The following is a 17,744-nucleotide window of genomic DNA, read 5'->3' as shown; positions in this document are numbered from 1 at the left end:
AACAACAACAACAATAAAAAATCGTCTAAATAAATTACATGATAGAAAATTGATGAGCGTATCAACAAACTAGACTTTCAAGGGAGACTTGCATTGCCATGATGATACCCTACCTGTTTAGGGGATCTGGGATGAAGTCCTAGAAAATGTAACACATCAACAATAAGACTTTGAATACATTGTTTAATTTCTGTAGGGCATTATGTATTTCCAGTTATGCTTCTAACCCAAAGGTCAGTGGATTGAGTTCATCAATGGCTCAACAGAAGGAAGATAGAAAGTCTCCTACAGTAAAGAACTACAACCTCAGAAACCTGATGGAGGATGGTAATGAATAGAAATCAATGTGAATGCAGAGATTAGTGTGTTAGAGCATATAAAAGGAGGACTGGTTAAAATATCCTCCACGAACAGAAGAATTTGAACACACCAATCATTCTTTGGGAGAATGGTGTGGCAGTTTGCTTCTGTAAAAGATTTACAGCCCTGGAAACCCTATGCAATAGTTCCTCTCTGTCTTACAGGGTTTCTAAGTCTTGGAATCAACTCAATGTCAATGGGTGCTATAGGTGTTGTTTTGTTATGTACCATCAAGTCAACTATGACTCAGAGTGACCCTATGTACAATAGCTCTAAACCTTGCCCTATCTTGAGCCAATTTACTTCCTCTGACACACCTACCCCCATTATCTCAGTTACTGTGTCAATCCATCTCATCCAGGGTCTTCCTCTCCTGCGCTGTGCCTCCATCATTCCAACCATGACATTCTTTTCAAAGGACTGGTCCCTCTTAGCATGTTGTGATGTGGGTGTTGTTGTTGTTATGTGCCGTCGAGTCGCTTGCAACTCATAGCGACCCTATGTACAACAGCCCTAAACTCCGCTCTGTCCTGTGCCAGTCGCACTGTCTCCGACACTCCCATCCCAATTATCCCAGTCACTGAATCAATCCACCTCATAGAAGGCCTTCCTCTCCTGCGCCGTCCCTCCACACTCCTAAGCATGATGTCCCTCTCTAAGAACTGGTCTCTCCTCACAACATGTCCAAAGTATGTTAGATGGAGCCTCAGAATCCTTGCCTCCAAGGAGCCACCCGGTTTAACCCTTTCCAGGACAAATCTGTTTGTTTTCCTAGCAGTCCATGGTATTCTCAATACTCTTCTCCAGCACCACAGCTCAAAGGCATCAATTCTCCTTCTATCCTCTTTGATCATTGTCTAACTCTCTGATGCATAACAAGTGATTGCAAAGACCATGGCCTGTATCAGACACACCTTAGTCTCCAGAGAGACACCATTGCTCTTCAGTACTTTGGAGAGGTCCCTGGGTAGGCCCTGTAAATTATGATTGGAAAGAAAGGATCTCATGAGACTGATTGGTCTCAGTTTCTGCAGGCAGAGTATAAATTGTTATTTTCATTTATTATAGATAAGGAAACTATGGCTAGAAATATGCTATGTCTTGCTTTATTTGTCAGGATTCTTCTAGGAAAAGAGATACCTCTCTAGATCATTCAAACAGAGAATTTCATATAGGAAATGGGTTAAATTGGTGAAAAAAAGATTAAGAAAGTAAACAGAGGACAAGGAAGGACAACCCAAAGATGAGCTATAGTATGGACAGGCAGTAACCTCTAGGGTGCAAAAGGAACAGGAAGCCCAAAGCCTAGAGGATTATGGGAGGCTGAACCACAGAGCCAGGCTCTTTAAAAAGATCTAGGAGAAGATTGAATCACTGCAGGGGACACCAGATTAACAGAGGATATAGAATGACTTAATGTTTTGCCAGAGCATTCTACTGGCCAAAAATACCTATAAGGTAGCTGTCAAAGATGCTTGGGAAGTGTAGTTCTCTAGAATCAGAATGGAAGAGGGGATAGTGAAGACAATATTTAAGAGCAAACAGGCAGTTGAAAGCACATTTACTTGAATTCCATCATCTTTAAAATAAAGGAGATCTATAGGTGACCCAGATCACAGTCTTTGCAATTAGTTGTTATGCATCAGGAAGCTAGACAATGACTAGGGATGATAGAAGGAGAATTGATGGCTTCAAGCTGTGGTGCTGGAAAAGAGTATTGACTATACCATGGACTGATAGGAGATCAAACAGGCTTATCCTAGAGAGGGTGAGACCAGGCTGCTCCTTGGAGGCAAGGATTATGAAGCTTCGTCTGACATACTTTTGGTTATGTTGCAAGGAGGGACTAGTCCTTGGAGAGGGACATCATGTTTGAGAGGGTGAAGGGACAGCAGAGGAGAGGAGACCCTTGATGAGATGGGTTGATTTAGTGACACAGGTAATGGGGGTAGGTGTGTCAGAGACAATAAGATTGACTCAATAGAGCAGGGTTTAGGGTTGTTGTACATAGGGTCACTATGTACAGTTGATTTGATGGCACATAACAAAAACAATAGGTGGGTGGTCTTTAGGAAGAGTGCTTAACATATAGGCATCTTACATCTATTAATACATCTATTTAGTCTTCATGATGACCTTAACCCCTCGAAGATATTTCCTCTCATTTTTTTCAAACAACAGAACTAAGGCACAGAGAGATAAAGTAACAGTATGTAAATGGTAGAGTCAGAATTTGAACCCTGGTGGTTTGGCTTTAGAATCACTCTCTTAACCATGAGGCTATACTGCATCTTCATTAAGATGATAGACATTCAGTAAACATGTAATGAATGAGTGAATGTCTAAGGCCTTTCAATTTAGAAAATGTATGACATTGTACCTAAACTTGAGGAGGAAGTCAAGTAGATAGTAATTAAAAAAAAAATCCATATCACCTCCATACTTTGTTTCTGACCATATTCTCCCCTCAACCACACCTGCCCTTTTAGGTGACGTGAGCTGCCTTCTGACTCAGAAGCTGATTTCACCAATTTGCAGAAGTATGTTAGGCAGTCTCATCCTATGTGATTTACTGCCTCTGAAAACCAAAGTTCAAACTTGATGGTACATAATAATGACAACATATGCTAGTGAGAGGAGCTCTGGTGGCGCAGTCTGTACTGCGTTTCACCATTAAAGCAAAAGGCAGCATGTCTCTACTGGTTCAAACGCACCAGTGACTCCGCAAGAGAAAGATGGCCAGTCTCCTCCTGTTAACATTTACTTCCCTAGAAACTCAATGTTAATGGGAACTGATGTGATGGCAGTGAGCTTAAGGAGTTTTGTTTTGTTTTTAAAATGCAAGTGTTTGCTCAAGCTTGCCATTTCCTGACTATTTCAGCAAATCCCTCCTCCAGGTCTACCTTGCCTGGAAACTCCTTGGGGGCAGACACAGTCCCCATCCTGAAAGAGCTCTCCACCTGCTAATGGGGAGAGCTACAGAAACCAGGTATTAAAGGCATGCCTGAGAGCCATTCATGCTGAGGGAAAGCCCTGTGGGTCTTCATAGAGTGGGGAGACATGTCTCCCCAGCAGCCTGCTCCTGTCCTCCAGAGTCATGCTCAGTCAAGGGAGGAAAGTCTTGGACTTGGGGCGTTTGAGTCCTTACTCTACTTACCCTGAGCATGTCGCTTCAGCTCCCTGAGCTTCTTAGATATTTTAGCTCCAGGGTTGCTGTGCTGTAACAGAGTTTCTGTGTCTCCGAGTTTATACAGGGGCTGGTATATGGAACAGAGGCTCCTAGCATCCAGTTAAAGGTAAGTTCTTTTTAACATTGTACCTACCCGGCAACTTTTACTCATCCCTTGAGACCCATCTCATCCATTACCTCATTCTAAAAAGTTTCCCTTAACAAGTCATATCATTTATTGGTTGACTACTTTGAGGTGATTTATCTTATCATGACTTAATAGTCCAGAACAGTATCAGTACTTAAAAATGTTGGTTAAAGAAAAGAAATAATCTGGTACAAGCAAAGCCAATTGCTTAATATGTCTTTAAAGAATTTCACCTTTCTTCTTCTGCTATTCTGGCTGCCACAGAAATTTTGATGTCAAATCAAGTTATTGAATTTCTTTTCACTGCAAACAATACAGAGATTTTAGAAGGCATATGTGGCAGAATCTAGTAATTTCTTATCCAAGATCCATTTTCTTAAGTCCTCACAACTGAATCAATAGCAACATTATGATAAATGGAGAAGAAATCAAAGTTGTCAATGATTTCATTCTACTTGGATCAATAATCAACATTCATGGAAGAAGGAGTCAAGATAACAAATAATGTGTTTGGCAAATAGACCTCTTTCAAGTTGTCTCTGACAACTAACACAGACATGGTATTTTAAATTGCCTTATATGAATGTGGAAAGCTAGGCAATGAAAAACGAAGGCAAAATAATTGATGCATTTGAACTAAATATCAGCCAAGAATATTGAACACAGCTAGAATGTGTCTTAGAAGTGAAGGTGGTGAGACTTTGGGTCACTTATTTTGTATCATCATCAGAAAACATCGATTACTGGGAAAAAACAGCACGTTTGGTAAAGTAGAGAGTCAGCAAAATTGAGAGAGAGCTCAGTATCCTCTGGATATGGATCTACTCTGGACTGTCAGAAGAATGAACACAACTAAAATGTGCTTTATAAATACTTCGGTTTGTTCTTTTGTTGTTGTGTGTCATCGAGTCATCTGTGACTCATAACAACCCTATGTACAATTGTTCTGAATTCTGCCCTGTCCTGACTCAGTCTCACTGACTCCGACACACCTGCCCCTACTGCCCCAGTTATTGTATTGATCCATCTCATCTGGGGTTTTCCCCTCCTGCACTGTTCCTCCGCCATTCTGAGCATGATGTCCTTCTCCAAGGACCAGTCCCTCCTGGCCATGTGCCCAAAGTATGTAAGATGGAGCTTCAAAATCCTTGCCTCTAAGGAGAAACTTTGTTTTGCCCTACCCAATACAGAATTATTTGGTTTTTCTTTGGTTTAGAAAAAAGAAATATACTTTGATATAGGCAAGAGATATACTTTGGTATAGGTAAAACCAATTGATAATTGATTTTCAAAAGAAACTACAACAGTGGTTCCAAGCATACCAAAGATCTGAGGATGGTACAGGATTGGGTAGAATTTTGTTACATAAAATGTAAGGTCACCATAAGTCCCAGCTGACCTGATGCTAACTGACAAGAAAAACAATCCCCCTTTGAGGTAGAGCCTCAACGCTGAGGGACAGCAATGTGTCCATCTAAAAGATTACAATCCCTAGTCTCTCTTGTGGCTAGGTGAGACCATGTGACTAACCAGTGAACCATAAGCAGAATTCTGGACTTAAGGGAGATGACATCTTATAGAGCACTTAATCTACCAGAAGTCTTATAGTTTGACCCTCACTGCAATTACTACCCATGTTTTGTTGAATGTGCAAAAATATTTGACTGGATTGTAATAGATTATAACAAATTATGGACAGCATTGTAAAAAATGAGAATTCCAGAACACTTAGTAGTGCTTATTAGGAAATGTACATATCCAAGAAGCAATTATTTAACAGAACTAGGGTACATATTGTGATTTAAAATCAGGAAAGTTATATCAGGCTTATATCCTTTCATAATGCTTATCCAAGCTGCATGTTGAGCAAATAATTCAATTACTATGTGAAGAAAAATTTGGAATTAGCATTAGAGGAAGATTCATTAATAACTTGTAATATGCAGATAACTCAACCTTTCTTGTAGACATTGAAGAAGACTTGAAACATTTACTAATGATGATCAAAGACTATATTCTTCAGTGTATATTGCATCTCAGCATAAAGAAAACAAAAATCCTGACAACTAGAAGAAATAAGTACTATTATGACAAATGGAAAAGAGGTGAAATTGTTAATGACTTAATTTTACTTGGAACTGCAATAAATAATCATGGAAGCAATGGCCAAGAAATCTAGCAACATTGAAATGGGCAAATATGTGGCAAAGGACCTCTTTAAAGTACTAAAGAGGAAGGATATAACTGTTGCTGTCCGCCTGCAATGAACAATGACACCCTGATGGGGATAAGCACGACAGAGACACACCACTCTGGGAGCTGTCCAGAGAGTTGATACAGCTCAATTTTATTGGGGGCTGCAGCACATTTATATAAGAGCAAGTAAACAGGAAGACAGGATAGGGTGGGCTTACAGACGTGGGACATGTGGATTGGATAGGAGAGCCTCAGCCTCCTGCGGACCACTCCCAGCTCAACAGACGCAGCAGCCATCTTTCCAGGCGATGAGCTTTCTCAAGCCAGATTGGCCAAACACAGGGAGCTTTCTCTATCCTGTATTAAAGGCTTGCACCTATCCGGAGCTCAGGCGGTCTGTCTTGGCCAGAGGCCGTCCGTTCCTCCCCAGCATTCCCCAATATATAACTTTTAGAACTGAGGTGCACGTGATACTAATTGCCTCCTATCTGTATGAAAGTTGGACAATGGGGAGTAATACAGAAGCATTTGTGCATTTGAATTATGGTTCTAGTGAAGAATATTGAATTTACCATGGACTACCAAAGAACAAACAAACCTGTGTTGGAAGACATGTACTCAGAATTTTTCATGAAGGCAGGGGTGTTGAAAGACTGTCTTGTCTCATACGTTGGACATATTATTAGTAGAGGCCAATCCCTGGAGAAGGACAACATGCTTGGAAAATAAAAGATCCTTGTAAAAAGAAGAGTTCAATGAGATGGAGTGATAAAAAAATGGATAATACAGTGAATCACAATAGGATAGATGCAATAAGTGACTGTAACAATGAGTTTGGGCAAACAGAAATTTTGAGGACAGGGAAAAAGGCATGATGCTTTGTTCTGTTTATGTTCTGTTGTGTTGTGGTCAATATGAGTCAGATCTAACTCGACAACACTTAACAAAGAGTTCCTTCCTCTTTCTCTATCTGTCAACCATTGTGGATTGTGTGATGACCTACAGGCCAAAGGAGTACACCACAGGAGGAGACTGGATCTCTGATGACCATGGAACCACCAAGTATCTGGGAGCTGCCTACCTTTGTTGTTATTGTTGTGTACCATTGAGTTGGAACCAACCCATAGCTGACCCTCCAGTGTGTTTTCAGAGAAAGTTAATCACACAGGAGGATATTGCCCATCCTTCTCTCTCGGAGCAGGTGGAGAATTCAAACTGCTCACCTTCAGGGTTGCAGCACAGCTTCTTGCCACTAGGCCACCACAGCTCCACTTTAGATTTCTTTTTTATACTTTTTAGACTGCCTACTTTAGATTTCTTTTATATAAGAAGAACAAATGAGAGTAATGTTATTAGCAGTTTAAGAAAAATATATTCATTTTGCTGTAACACATATTGTGAAATATTAGAAGTTTGCTGTAATTTGCTGTTAACATATTATGAAATATGTTTGCTATGGAAAAATATTATGATGACTTTAATGCTTAAGTGTAGAAATAAGAATATTTGTGAAAAAATATACTAACAGTTTAACATATCTAAACAAGCCTTAGAGGCCTTGAGTCCCAATGACCACAGAGGTGCAAACCCTTGATAAGGGAATGAAACTGATAATAACTTGCCTGTAAGGCTACTAGCCTCAGCATATGTGAATCCTGATAAAGGAATGCAACTTTTTATTGCCATTTGCTAAGAGAACGTAACTTGTAAATTTAAGAATAAGAAATATATTGGGAATCTAGTATATGATAGAAATAAGAAATATGTTAGGAATCTACTATGTTAGGTGTGAGGAATAAAAATAAGAAATATGTTAATAACTTGCTAGAAGTAAAAATAAGAAATATGTTAGGAATTTGATGTTGAAAATTATTTTAAGAATATTTATGTAAATATACTGAATAGTTGATATGCCAAATCAAGCCTCTTAGTGGTTCTAGGGCCCCACTGACCACAATAGGTGCGGACCACTGATAAGGAAATATGACTGGTTACTGCCATGTTGCCAAGGAAAAACAACTAGTATTGAACATGATTGGTCAAATCCATATTGTTATTCTACATGTCCCAGCGGGCTCCACTTGCCTTACTATAATGCAAAGTGTGAAACCAGAGTAGATAAAACTCCGGCTGTGCACAGCAAATCTCTCTCTGCACTCACAATGAGCTGAACACTGAAAACCCAAAGGCTCTTTTAAGAGCCAAAGATCTAAATGTTCTTTTCAGAGCCAAGAACTCTGGCTTACACTGATAGACATAAGCTACTGAGACAGTGGAGGATTCTGCCCACACTGATGGACCCTGGCTACATTGAACTGCTGAACTAACTGAGAACCCCCTGACTGCATCAATGACCATGATAGGCAAAAGAAGGAGATGAGTTTGGATCCTGGGGTGAGTAAGTGTTCCCCACTGTTGATGAATCAATATGTTATGATGAATTTATGAATTGCAATGTAGATAAATTGCATTTAACAATTTAATGCTTGCTATGAATTAATGAATTGGTATGTTGTGATTAATTTATGAATTACAAGGTAGACAAATTGCAAATAAATGTTTAATGCTTGCTATAGATTGATGAATCAGTATATTGTGGTGAATTTATGAATTGCAGTGTAGATATATTGCAATTATTGCTATGCATTAATTAATTAATGAATTAATAAATTATAATTGGCTTTTGTAATATGTCTATGAGTAATTAAGTAAGGCTCAAGGCTCATGACAGAGTAATAACCTTTTATGTTGTTGTTAGGTGCTGCTGAGTCAAGTACGACTCATAGAGACCCTAAGAACAGTGGATCTGAACCCCATTCTATCCTGTGCCATCTTCACACTTCCTGACACACTAGAGCCCATTACAGCAATCACTGTATCTATCCACTTGGTTGTGAGTCTTCCTCTCCTTTAACAACCCTCTATCCTTCCAAGCTTTATGTCCCTTTCCAAGGAATAGAAACCTCCTAGCAACATGCCTAAAGTATGTGAGGCAAACCCTCATCATTCTTGCCTCCAAAGAGCATTCCTGCTGCATCCTCTCCAAGACATGCTTAATTGCATTATTTTAGCAGGCCATGGGATGTTTAGTGCTCTTCTCCAATATCACAACTCAAAAGCATCAATTCTTCTTCCATCATCTCTATTCATTGTCCATCTCTCAGATAGCAAATGATTGGAAGAACTATGGTCTGAATCAGACCCATTTTACTCCTCAAACGGACATCATTATTCATTAATAATTTTGAGAGGTCCCTAACTGCAGACTTTCCCAGTGTAATAATCTGATTTCCTGTATGTTGGTACCAAGGGTGTTAATTGTGGATTCAAGATGAAGTTGTTGACAGTTTCAATCTCTTATCCATCCACCATAATGTTGACTAGCAGTCCAGTGCTAAGAATCTTTGTTTTCTTGACAATGAAATGCAATTCACATTTAAGGCTGCATTCCTTATCTTCTGCAACACATGCATCAAGTCTCCCTTACTTTTCAGCAAGCAAGGTCGTGTCATCTGCATTTTTATGTTGTTGAAATCCCTGTTATTTTGAGTTTTATGTAACCAAGAGCTGAGCCCAGTCCTAACTGATATGAGACAACATAGCAGAAGTCTGGCTTTGAAGTAGAACAATTGCAAAGTTTCTTTCTCACCTAGAAGTTGTTAGCCAGGCCAGAACAGCACTAACTCCAGTAGGTATTGTCTTTCCCTGGAGGCTTTTGAAAAGTAAAAAAGTACAGGCTAATATCTTTTCTTTCTTAACCTTTCTCAGACAAAATATAAGCATGTTACTCAGGCTTCCAGCCAACTACTTAAGTGCTTTCGGATGCTTAAGTTAAAATGAACAGCAACAACAAGACATTGCTATGGCGTGGTTTCCAATTAATGGATGTCTTGTGTGTTACAGAGTCCAGCTGGGCTTCATAGGGTTTTCTTGGCTGAGATATTTACAGAGTTACCAGTGACCATCCTTCAGCAATGCCTTGGGAAGATTTAAATCACTGACCCTGGCATTTGTAAACAAGTTGAAACCACTTGTATCTCCAGAGATCCTTTAAATATGTATGTGCATCAATGTGTAAATATGTCTGAGGGAAGACATACAAGGCCTCAGATTTCTCTGGCACCAGGCCCACGATGGGTGAATTAGTGCAGAGGACCAGATTTAGGCAACATATAAAATGAGAACATAAATAATTTCTTGTCCTGCTTTTCTTAAGGCACATAGACTATTTGATCTGTCCTCTGTTTTTCCACTTTTGAGAGAGGTGTGTGTTCATGAAATACAGCATTTACCCTTTAAGTGTATTCTGAGAAAAGCAACAACAGAAGCACATTGATAAAAACAGACTCTCTGCTGAGAGGTCCTGGAGGGAAGTAATTGTTGCTAGTTTCTGCCACATTGGTTCAGACTCATAAGGACCCTCTGGGATCGAGTAGAATTGTCTCATACGGTTTCCCAGGCCAAAGTCCTCAGGGGAGCAGTATGCCGACTGCTGGGTTTGAACCACTGATCTTTTGGTTAGCAATAGAGTGAGTGCTTTACCATTACACAAGCAGGGTTTCTTGAGTGGCGTGGGCTGAGCTGCACTGGGTGGCCCAGACAGGCCTTTGAGGGGGGCAGTGGTTCCTTAGATTCAGTTGATCACTGACATAAAGCTATTTGAGTTCAACATCACCACAATTTTCAAATGAAGCTAGAAATTTAGGGTTTTATGTGAAACTTTCTGGTTTTAAAATATGATAATAAATTAGAAACAAAGATAAACAGATATTGTGGTGCTGAACATTCAGAAAGCTAGTTAGCAGCCATAGTGATGGTTCTGGGCCTGTGTGTGTGTGTGTGTGTGTGTGTGTGAGAGAGAGAGAGAGAGAGAGAGGAGAGGAGTGTGGGTTCGAGAGAGAGAGAGAGAGAGAGAGAGAGAGAGAGAGAGAGAGAGGAGAGAGAGAGAGAGAATATGAATTGTGGACTTTTCTTTTCTCCAATGCACTTATTTTAAAATACATTAAAAAAATGGAGCTCTGGTGGTCTAGTAGTGAGAAGCTGCACTGCAATCTCAAATGCACGTAGCTTGAATTCACCAGCTGCTCCATGGGAGAAGGATGGACAATCTTCTCCTATGCTTTTACTGTCTCTGAGAGCCCATTAGAGGATCAGTTATGAGTTGGTTCTAATTAAACTTGATGGCACACAACAACAATAACAACTACAACATTTTAAAAAAAGAATGAAGCATACATATTGCTTGTATGTATGTGAAATATCCTGGTCAGTAAAAAATCATAATTTAATAACTTGGCAGCATCATGTTAGGGACACTAAATCACTGAGGGAAGAGGCAATGGGTAGGATTGCCACGTAACCCTTCATATGTGCTGAGACATAACCACAATATATGAATGTGTTACCTTTTCAAAGATACTTGTATAAGGCATAACCATTTCCCCATCTTCTCTCACCAAGATTTTGATTCAGTAGAATTGGGAATTGGGTTCGAACATCTGATTTAGAAACAGATGACAAATGAAACCAGACCCTTATGAGTGTGTTTGCCACAGAGGCCTGGTTATGAATTCCTAATAATGGGAATGTTCTTCTTGTTCAGTCTTTCTAGACACCACCCACATTTGTTAGGACATAAGGAGTCACACACTCATTATTAGTAATTGCTTTCACGGTAGAAGAGCAGAGTAGCCTGGACATCTGAGTTTAGGTATATTTCAGGAAAATAGATAATCCTTTCCCCCATCTTATTCTAATACTTTCTTCTGGGATAAAGTGGTTAGTTGTCACTCCAGGATGCTAACCTAAAACCAGATAAAACATTTCCCACATAGAGCTTGTCAGTAATAAGGACAAAGGAAATCAGCACATTACCTGAAGGATTATGGAGATGTGGAAGATGTGGTGGCCCCAAGGCCTCCGGGTGACCAGACCTGCCAGTGAGCAGTTTGTCTTGTAATTTATCAGAAGATAACATTGTCCAAGCGCTGTAGGAGAACAACTGATTGGAATCTCCCCTCCAGGAGTTTTCTAGCAAAGTCTGGCAGCTAGTTCTGTTATTTAGTAAGTCCTGCTCACTTCGACTCTTCTGAGATCTTGGAGCCATATGATGAGGGCCAGAACTCACCCCAGCCTGGGAAGTAGTCCCATAGGAAACTGTCAGGAAGTTATTGCCCAAGGTGATGGGTGGGAGACTCTGTGTTCTGATTGGTGGCAGCCCCTTACGGCCCAAAGGCTTCTTATCTGGCAAGAGATATTTTGAATTCTCTGTGGTCCTCTTCTTAAATTCAACCATAGCCACCTGGTCACTGAGCTGTTCCTGGCAGTTGGTATCCACAAGGCTGTCAAAGGTGGTGATGATGTCATCAACTTCCGAGGTGTCCTCCCTCCTGTAGCGGTCCTTGCTGTGATCCTTCTGATAGGCTCTCTGTTGTTCTTTCTTATTTTTGCAGAAGATTTGGTTGAGCATATTGAACCTGCCCTCCTTCTTTTGGGATCTACTATTCTGGGAAGGAAGGGGTCGGGCAGGCTCTGCTCTGTAGGAAAAACAGCAACAAAGGTATTTATTATGTGAGAACAGGAAGTAGAGACAGCATCACTAACCAAAATAAAACCTTCTATTCCCTCCACTCCACAGTCAACACCTGTAGTGGTAACAGTCAAAAAATCAAAAGATATGTCATGTCACATTGAGGGGGAAAATCTGCTGTCAAAGATGTCTCTAAAGTTCTAAAGACTTTGTCAGTTTAAAGACTACCTGATCCAAGCCATGGTATTTTCAAAAGTTTCCTGTCCATCTGAAAGTTGGACAATAAATAAAGAAGACAGAAGAAGAATTTATGCCTTTGAACTGTGGTCCTGGAGAAGAGTATTGAATATACTATGGACTCACAAAAGAACAAATATAAATCTTCCTTGAAAGAAGTACAACCAGAATGCTTCTCAAGGGCAAGGATGGTGTAACTTTATGTCACTTACTTTGGGTATATTTTTAGGAGGAATCAGTTCTTAGAGAAAGATATTGACCTGCGAAAGGTAGAGCGGGTCAGCAAAAGAGAGGAAAACACTCCATGAGATGAATTGACACAGTAACTGTAACAATGGGTTTGAGCATGACAGAGATGATGAACATGGCATAGGATTGATCAAGGTTCAGATCTGTTGTTCATAAGGTCACTATGGGTTGTAGTTGATGGCACCTTAACAACAATAATAAGAAGGGAGCTCTGGTGAGCTAGAGGTAAGAGTCTACACTGAAATCTGGAAGGCAAGCAGTTTGAATTAACCAGCTGCTCTGTTGGAGAAAGACAATTTCCTCCCTTGCAATTTACTGTCTCTGAAAACCCGCTTAAGGGTCAGCTATGGGTTGGTTCCAACTCAACAGCACAAAACAACTATAACATTCCCTTCTCTGGAGCAGGCTGTCTGAAATAACTCAAAGATAACTCTCAAGCCAAAGGTGAGAGCAGCAACTCTCAATACCAATTGTGATTCTCTCTCAGCCGTTTTTCCTGTCAGGCCATTTAAGCATTTCTCAGATTCCTTTGCTTCCTCAATGGTTCTCCTTTCAGAAGTTAAACTGAGATGATCTGTTTTTGCCAAAGGACAAACTAATGAAAACAGCTTGCATGTTTACTATTTTCCATTCTCAAAGGCTATTTTCAATGCTCTCCACTAAGTAAACTCTGAAGTAAAAAAAAGCAAAAAAACAAAAACAAAAACAAAACAACATGAAGGCCAAAGATGGAGCTCGGCGTCAGCTCTCAGAAGGAGGATGTTGGTTGCAGTGCTGGGGAGTGGGGCTTGTAAGCCTCTTTTGAGAGGATCTTGGCAGAACACTAACAATATTATTAACATTATGCTCTCCAGCATGTGCCTATTTCATAGTGTTGGTATGTTCTTTTGTTTCTGGGGGATGGCAGTTGGTGGTTTTTTTAATACAAAATTTCCTATTAAAATTAGTTAAAAAACAGTATCGAAGGAAAGAAGTTCTGTCTGGGTTCTAGCTAAAAAGAGAGGAAATGAGTATGCCAGCGGTCGGGTGTGGCCAGGACTGAGAAGTGACCAATGCCCACTGGGAGGCAAATTCAACAGGAAAAAGGCCAATAATTGTCTGCCTGGCTCTTCTTATGTGCAGAACGCCACCCCCCACCCCACCCCAGGAGCTATTCTGCTTTTGTTTCGTGGAAAATTCTGTGTAGTTTGTGTTTGATACCACAATTGATTTTTATGTCTCCTGTGGTCTGAGTTAGCCATGAAACATGATCCACGTACACACCCCTAAGAATTGGATTTCAGCATTCCTTTTTAGAGCCAGATACTAATACACTTTGTAATTTGCCAAGTATCAGCTCTTATCTGGATGGCAAATAACAAATGTTTTTCTTCTTCCTACAGGTTGCCTAGTTGGATTTGATATATTTTTTATCTTTATTCTTTCACTTTCCAATGTGGTGGTGGTGGTAGTGTTGTGTACCATAGTCAGAACTGACCCACAGCTGACCCTCCAGTGGATTTTCAGAGTCAGTAAATCACACAAGAAGAGATTGCCCTTTCTTTTCCTGTGGAGCAATTGGTAGATTCGAACTGCTTGCCACTGGAATTGCAGCACAGCTTCTAAGCACAAGGCACCCCATCTTCCAGTATGCTTTTTAAAAGATTTAACACAGCTTGTGGACTACTGCTGTCTTTGCAAGGACCCCAAAGGGTCTCTAATGTTCCTTCAGATTTCTCAGTTACAGAATATGTTCACGTGCTGATTAATGCATCTCAGTAACTTCTCTATTTCTTCTTCATATTCCACACTGCGATTCAGAGCAGAGGTTCTCTAAATATGGCAGTGGGGTGTCTCAAGACTCAAAGTGCCCACGAGGACACAGAACATTTTATAATAACACCAGCATATTATTTTTATTTTTCCCCCTGTGTTTTTTCACCCTAATGATGCAGTAGAGAAGGAGGGCAAAACTGTGGGTAATTTAGCACAAATCAAAGTAGTACAAATTGTTATCTTGTTCTTTACTAATTGCACTTAAAATGCCAATTTAACTCAACAATGTCCTTGGAGAAGCAGTATTTTGAAAATGTTTATTGCCCCCTTGAATAAATAAATATTTAACAAAATAGGAAATGCTCATAAAGCAATTCTGCTATATACTTTAATATAGACAGTGTGCTAGTGCTAATAAAATTCCAACTGGCCAATTTTTCGTAAAAAAAGTAGATTCTTCTTTTTAGTTTATCTTGGGCCATCTTCTAATAGATCCTTCTTCCTAAGGCTGGATGCTCCAATGAAACTTGCCACCATGGATGACTCTGTGGTCCTCCGCCATCATGGCTGACTCAAATGGTCATATTTTCAGTGATATCTTGAATATGCTGGCATGGAAGCTGGCATAGCTTCTATATACTAGAATGTATAAAGTATAAATCTAAGAAAATTGTTGTTATGTAGAGTCACCTCTAACTCATAGTGACCCTATGTAACAAGACCTCTGAACTGGGCCTGTCCTGAGCCAGTCTCACTAATTCCGACACACCAACCCCATTGCCTCAGTTACTGTATCAATCCATCTCATTCAGGGTCTTCCTGTCCAGTATTGTTCCTCCACCCTTCTGAGCATGGTGTCCTTCTCCATCTCATCATGGTTTTTCCTCACCTGCGCTGCCACTCCACAACTCCAAGCATGATGTCCAAGGATGAGTCCCCCTCCTGGCCACATGCCCAAAGTATGTGAGACAGAGCTTCAATATCCTAGACTCCAAAGAGAGACTTGGTTTCACCCTCTCCAAGTCAGACCTTTGTTTTCTTGGCAGTCCATAATATGTTCAAGACTTTTCTTTAGCACCACAACTCAAAGGCATTGATTCTTTTCTGTCCTCCTTAGTCATTCTCCAGCACTGTCTCTGAGGTATAACAAATGATTGAAAAGACCATAGCAACTGAAACTATCAACAAAACTAGGAGTTGGTTCTTTGAAAAGGTCAGTAAAATTGACAAACCATTAGCAAAACTCACAAAAGAAAAGAAGGAGAAGACACAAATAATCCGAATAAGAGATAAATCAGGCAACAGCACAATAGAACCAACTAAAATGAAAAAGCTAACATTAGAATATTATGAAAAACTATACTCAAACAAATATGAAAACCTAGAGGAAATGGACAAATACTTAGAAATGCACAATTTACCTAAACTGACACCAACTGAAATTGAACATCTGAACAAACCCATTACAAAAGAAGAAATTGAAAAGGTAATACAACAACTTCCAACCAAAAAAAGCCCTGGACCAGATGGTTTTACAAGTGAATTTTATCAAACATTCAGAGAAGAATTGTTACTAATTCTACTTAAACTATTTCAGAAAATAGAAAAAGAGGGAATTCTTCCAGACTCATTCTATGAAGCAAACATATCCTTGATACCAAAACCAGGAAATGACACCACCAAAATAGAAAATTATAGGCCAGTATCTCTTATGAACATAGATACAAAAATCCTGAATAAAATACTGCCCAGTAGCATCCAATGATACATCAAAGAAATAATCCCTCATGACCAAGTGGGATTCCTAACAGGTATGCAAGGATGGTTCAACATAAGAAAAACAATTAATGTAATTCATCACATCAACAAAGCAAAGATCAAAAATCGCATGATCCTATCAATTGATGCAGAAAAGGCCTTTGACAAAATCCAGCACATTTCCTGATTAAAACACTCAACAAAATAGAGGGGAATTTCTTCAACTTAGTAAAAAGTATTTATGCAAACCCAAGAGCCAACATTGTTCTCAATGGAGAGAGCTTAAAAGCATTCCCTTTAAGGACAGGAACTAGGCAAGGATGCCCACTATCACCTCTCTTATTTAATATTGTATTGGATGTCTTCGTGAGAACAATAAGACAAGAGAAGAAAATAAGAGGTATCCAAATTGGCAAAGAGGAAGTAAAATTCTCTCTCTATGCAGATGATATTATAGTATACTTAGAAAACCCTAAAGACTTAGTAAGAAAACTATTGGACATAGTTGACCAATTCATCAAAGTAGCAGGACACAAGATCAACATACAAAAATCAGTTGGAATTCTCTACAGTGACAAGAGAATTCAGAGCTGGACCTAAGATAAACAATACCCTTCACAAAAGCTAATTACAAGATTAAATACTTGGGAGTAAATCCAACCAGAAACACAAAGGATCTATTCAAAGAAAATTACAAAAAATTACTACAAGAAACAAAAAGAGACCTGGAGAAGTGGAAGAATATCCTTTGCTCATGGATAGGACCTCCCTGATCAGAACAAGCTTGGAAGGAGGAGTGGCATCCACTTCCGTAATAGCTTGCCTCTGAAAACCCTATGAACCTGGGGAGAGGATGAAAGACACCCAAGCATTGAGGGCTCTCCTTCCTAGGGTTGCTATGAGTTGCCTACGACTCGAAGGCATGTAACAACAATAACAACACCATCGATAGGAAGATTCAATATTGTGAAAATGGCAATACTACTAAAGGCAATTTACACGTTCAATGCAATCCCAATACAAATACCAATCCTATTCTTCAATGAGATGGAAAAGGCAATCTCCAGTTTCATTTGGAATGGAAAGAAGCCCCGAATAAGCAAAGCACTCCTTAAAAAGAGAAAAAAGGTAGGAGGCATCTTACTCCCGGATTTTAAATCCTACTACACTGTTGTGGTGGTTAAGACAGCAAAGTACTGGTACAATGACAGACACATAGAGCAATGGAATAGAACTGAGAACCTGGAAATCAGCCCATCTACCTATGGTCAACTGATTTTTGACAAGGAGATGAAATCAGTTTAGTGGGGAAACAACAGCCTTTTTAACAAATGGTGTTGGCA

General features: G+C 39.7%; 1 protein-coding gene across 1 annotated transcript in view; it reads right to left on the bottom strand.

Annotated features, from left to right (window-relative positions):
• Positions 1-17,744, bottom strand: part of ANKRD55 (ankyrin repeat domain 55) — a 229,439-nt gene that overhangs the window by 38,954 nt on the left and 172,741 nt on the right. Inside the window, exon 9 of the mRNA XM_006891541.1 lies at positions 11,748-12,409. Coding sequence (XP_006891603.1) covers positions 11,748-12,409 — 662 coding nt within the window. The remainder of the gene's footprint in view (positions 1-11,747; positions 12,410-17,744) is intronic.

This window comes from Elephantulus edwardii, unplaced genomic scaffold, assembly GCF_000299155.1.
Source record: "Elephantulus edwardii isolate Elephantulus edwardi_28Jun2011 unplaced genomic scaffold, EleEdw1.0 scaffold00099, whole genome shotgun sequence".
Classification (NCBI taxonomy): domain Eukaryota; kingdom Metazoa; phylum Chordata; class Mammalia; order Macroscelidea; family Macroscelididae; genus Elephantulus; species Elephantulus edwardii.
Note: the sequence above shows the minus strand (reverse complement) of the source record. Positions and strands in the feature narration are given on the sequence as shown.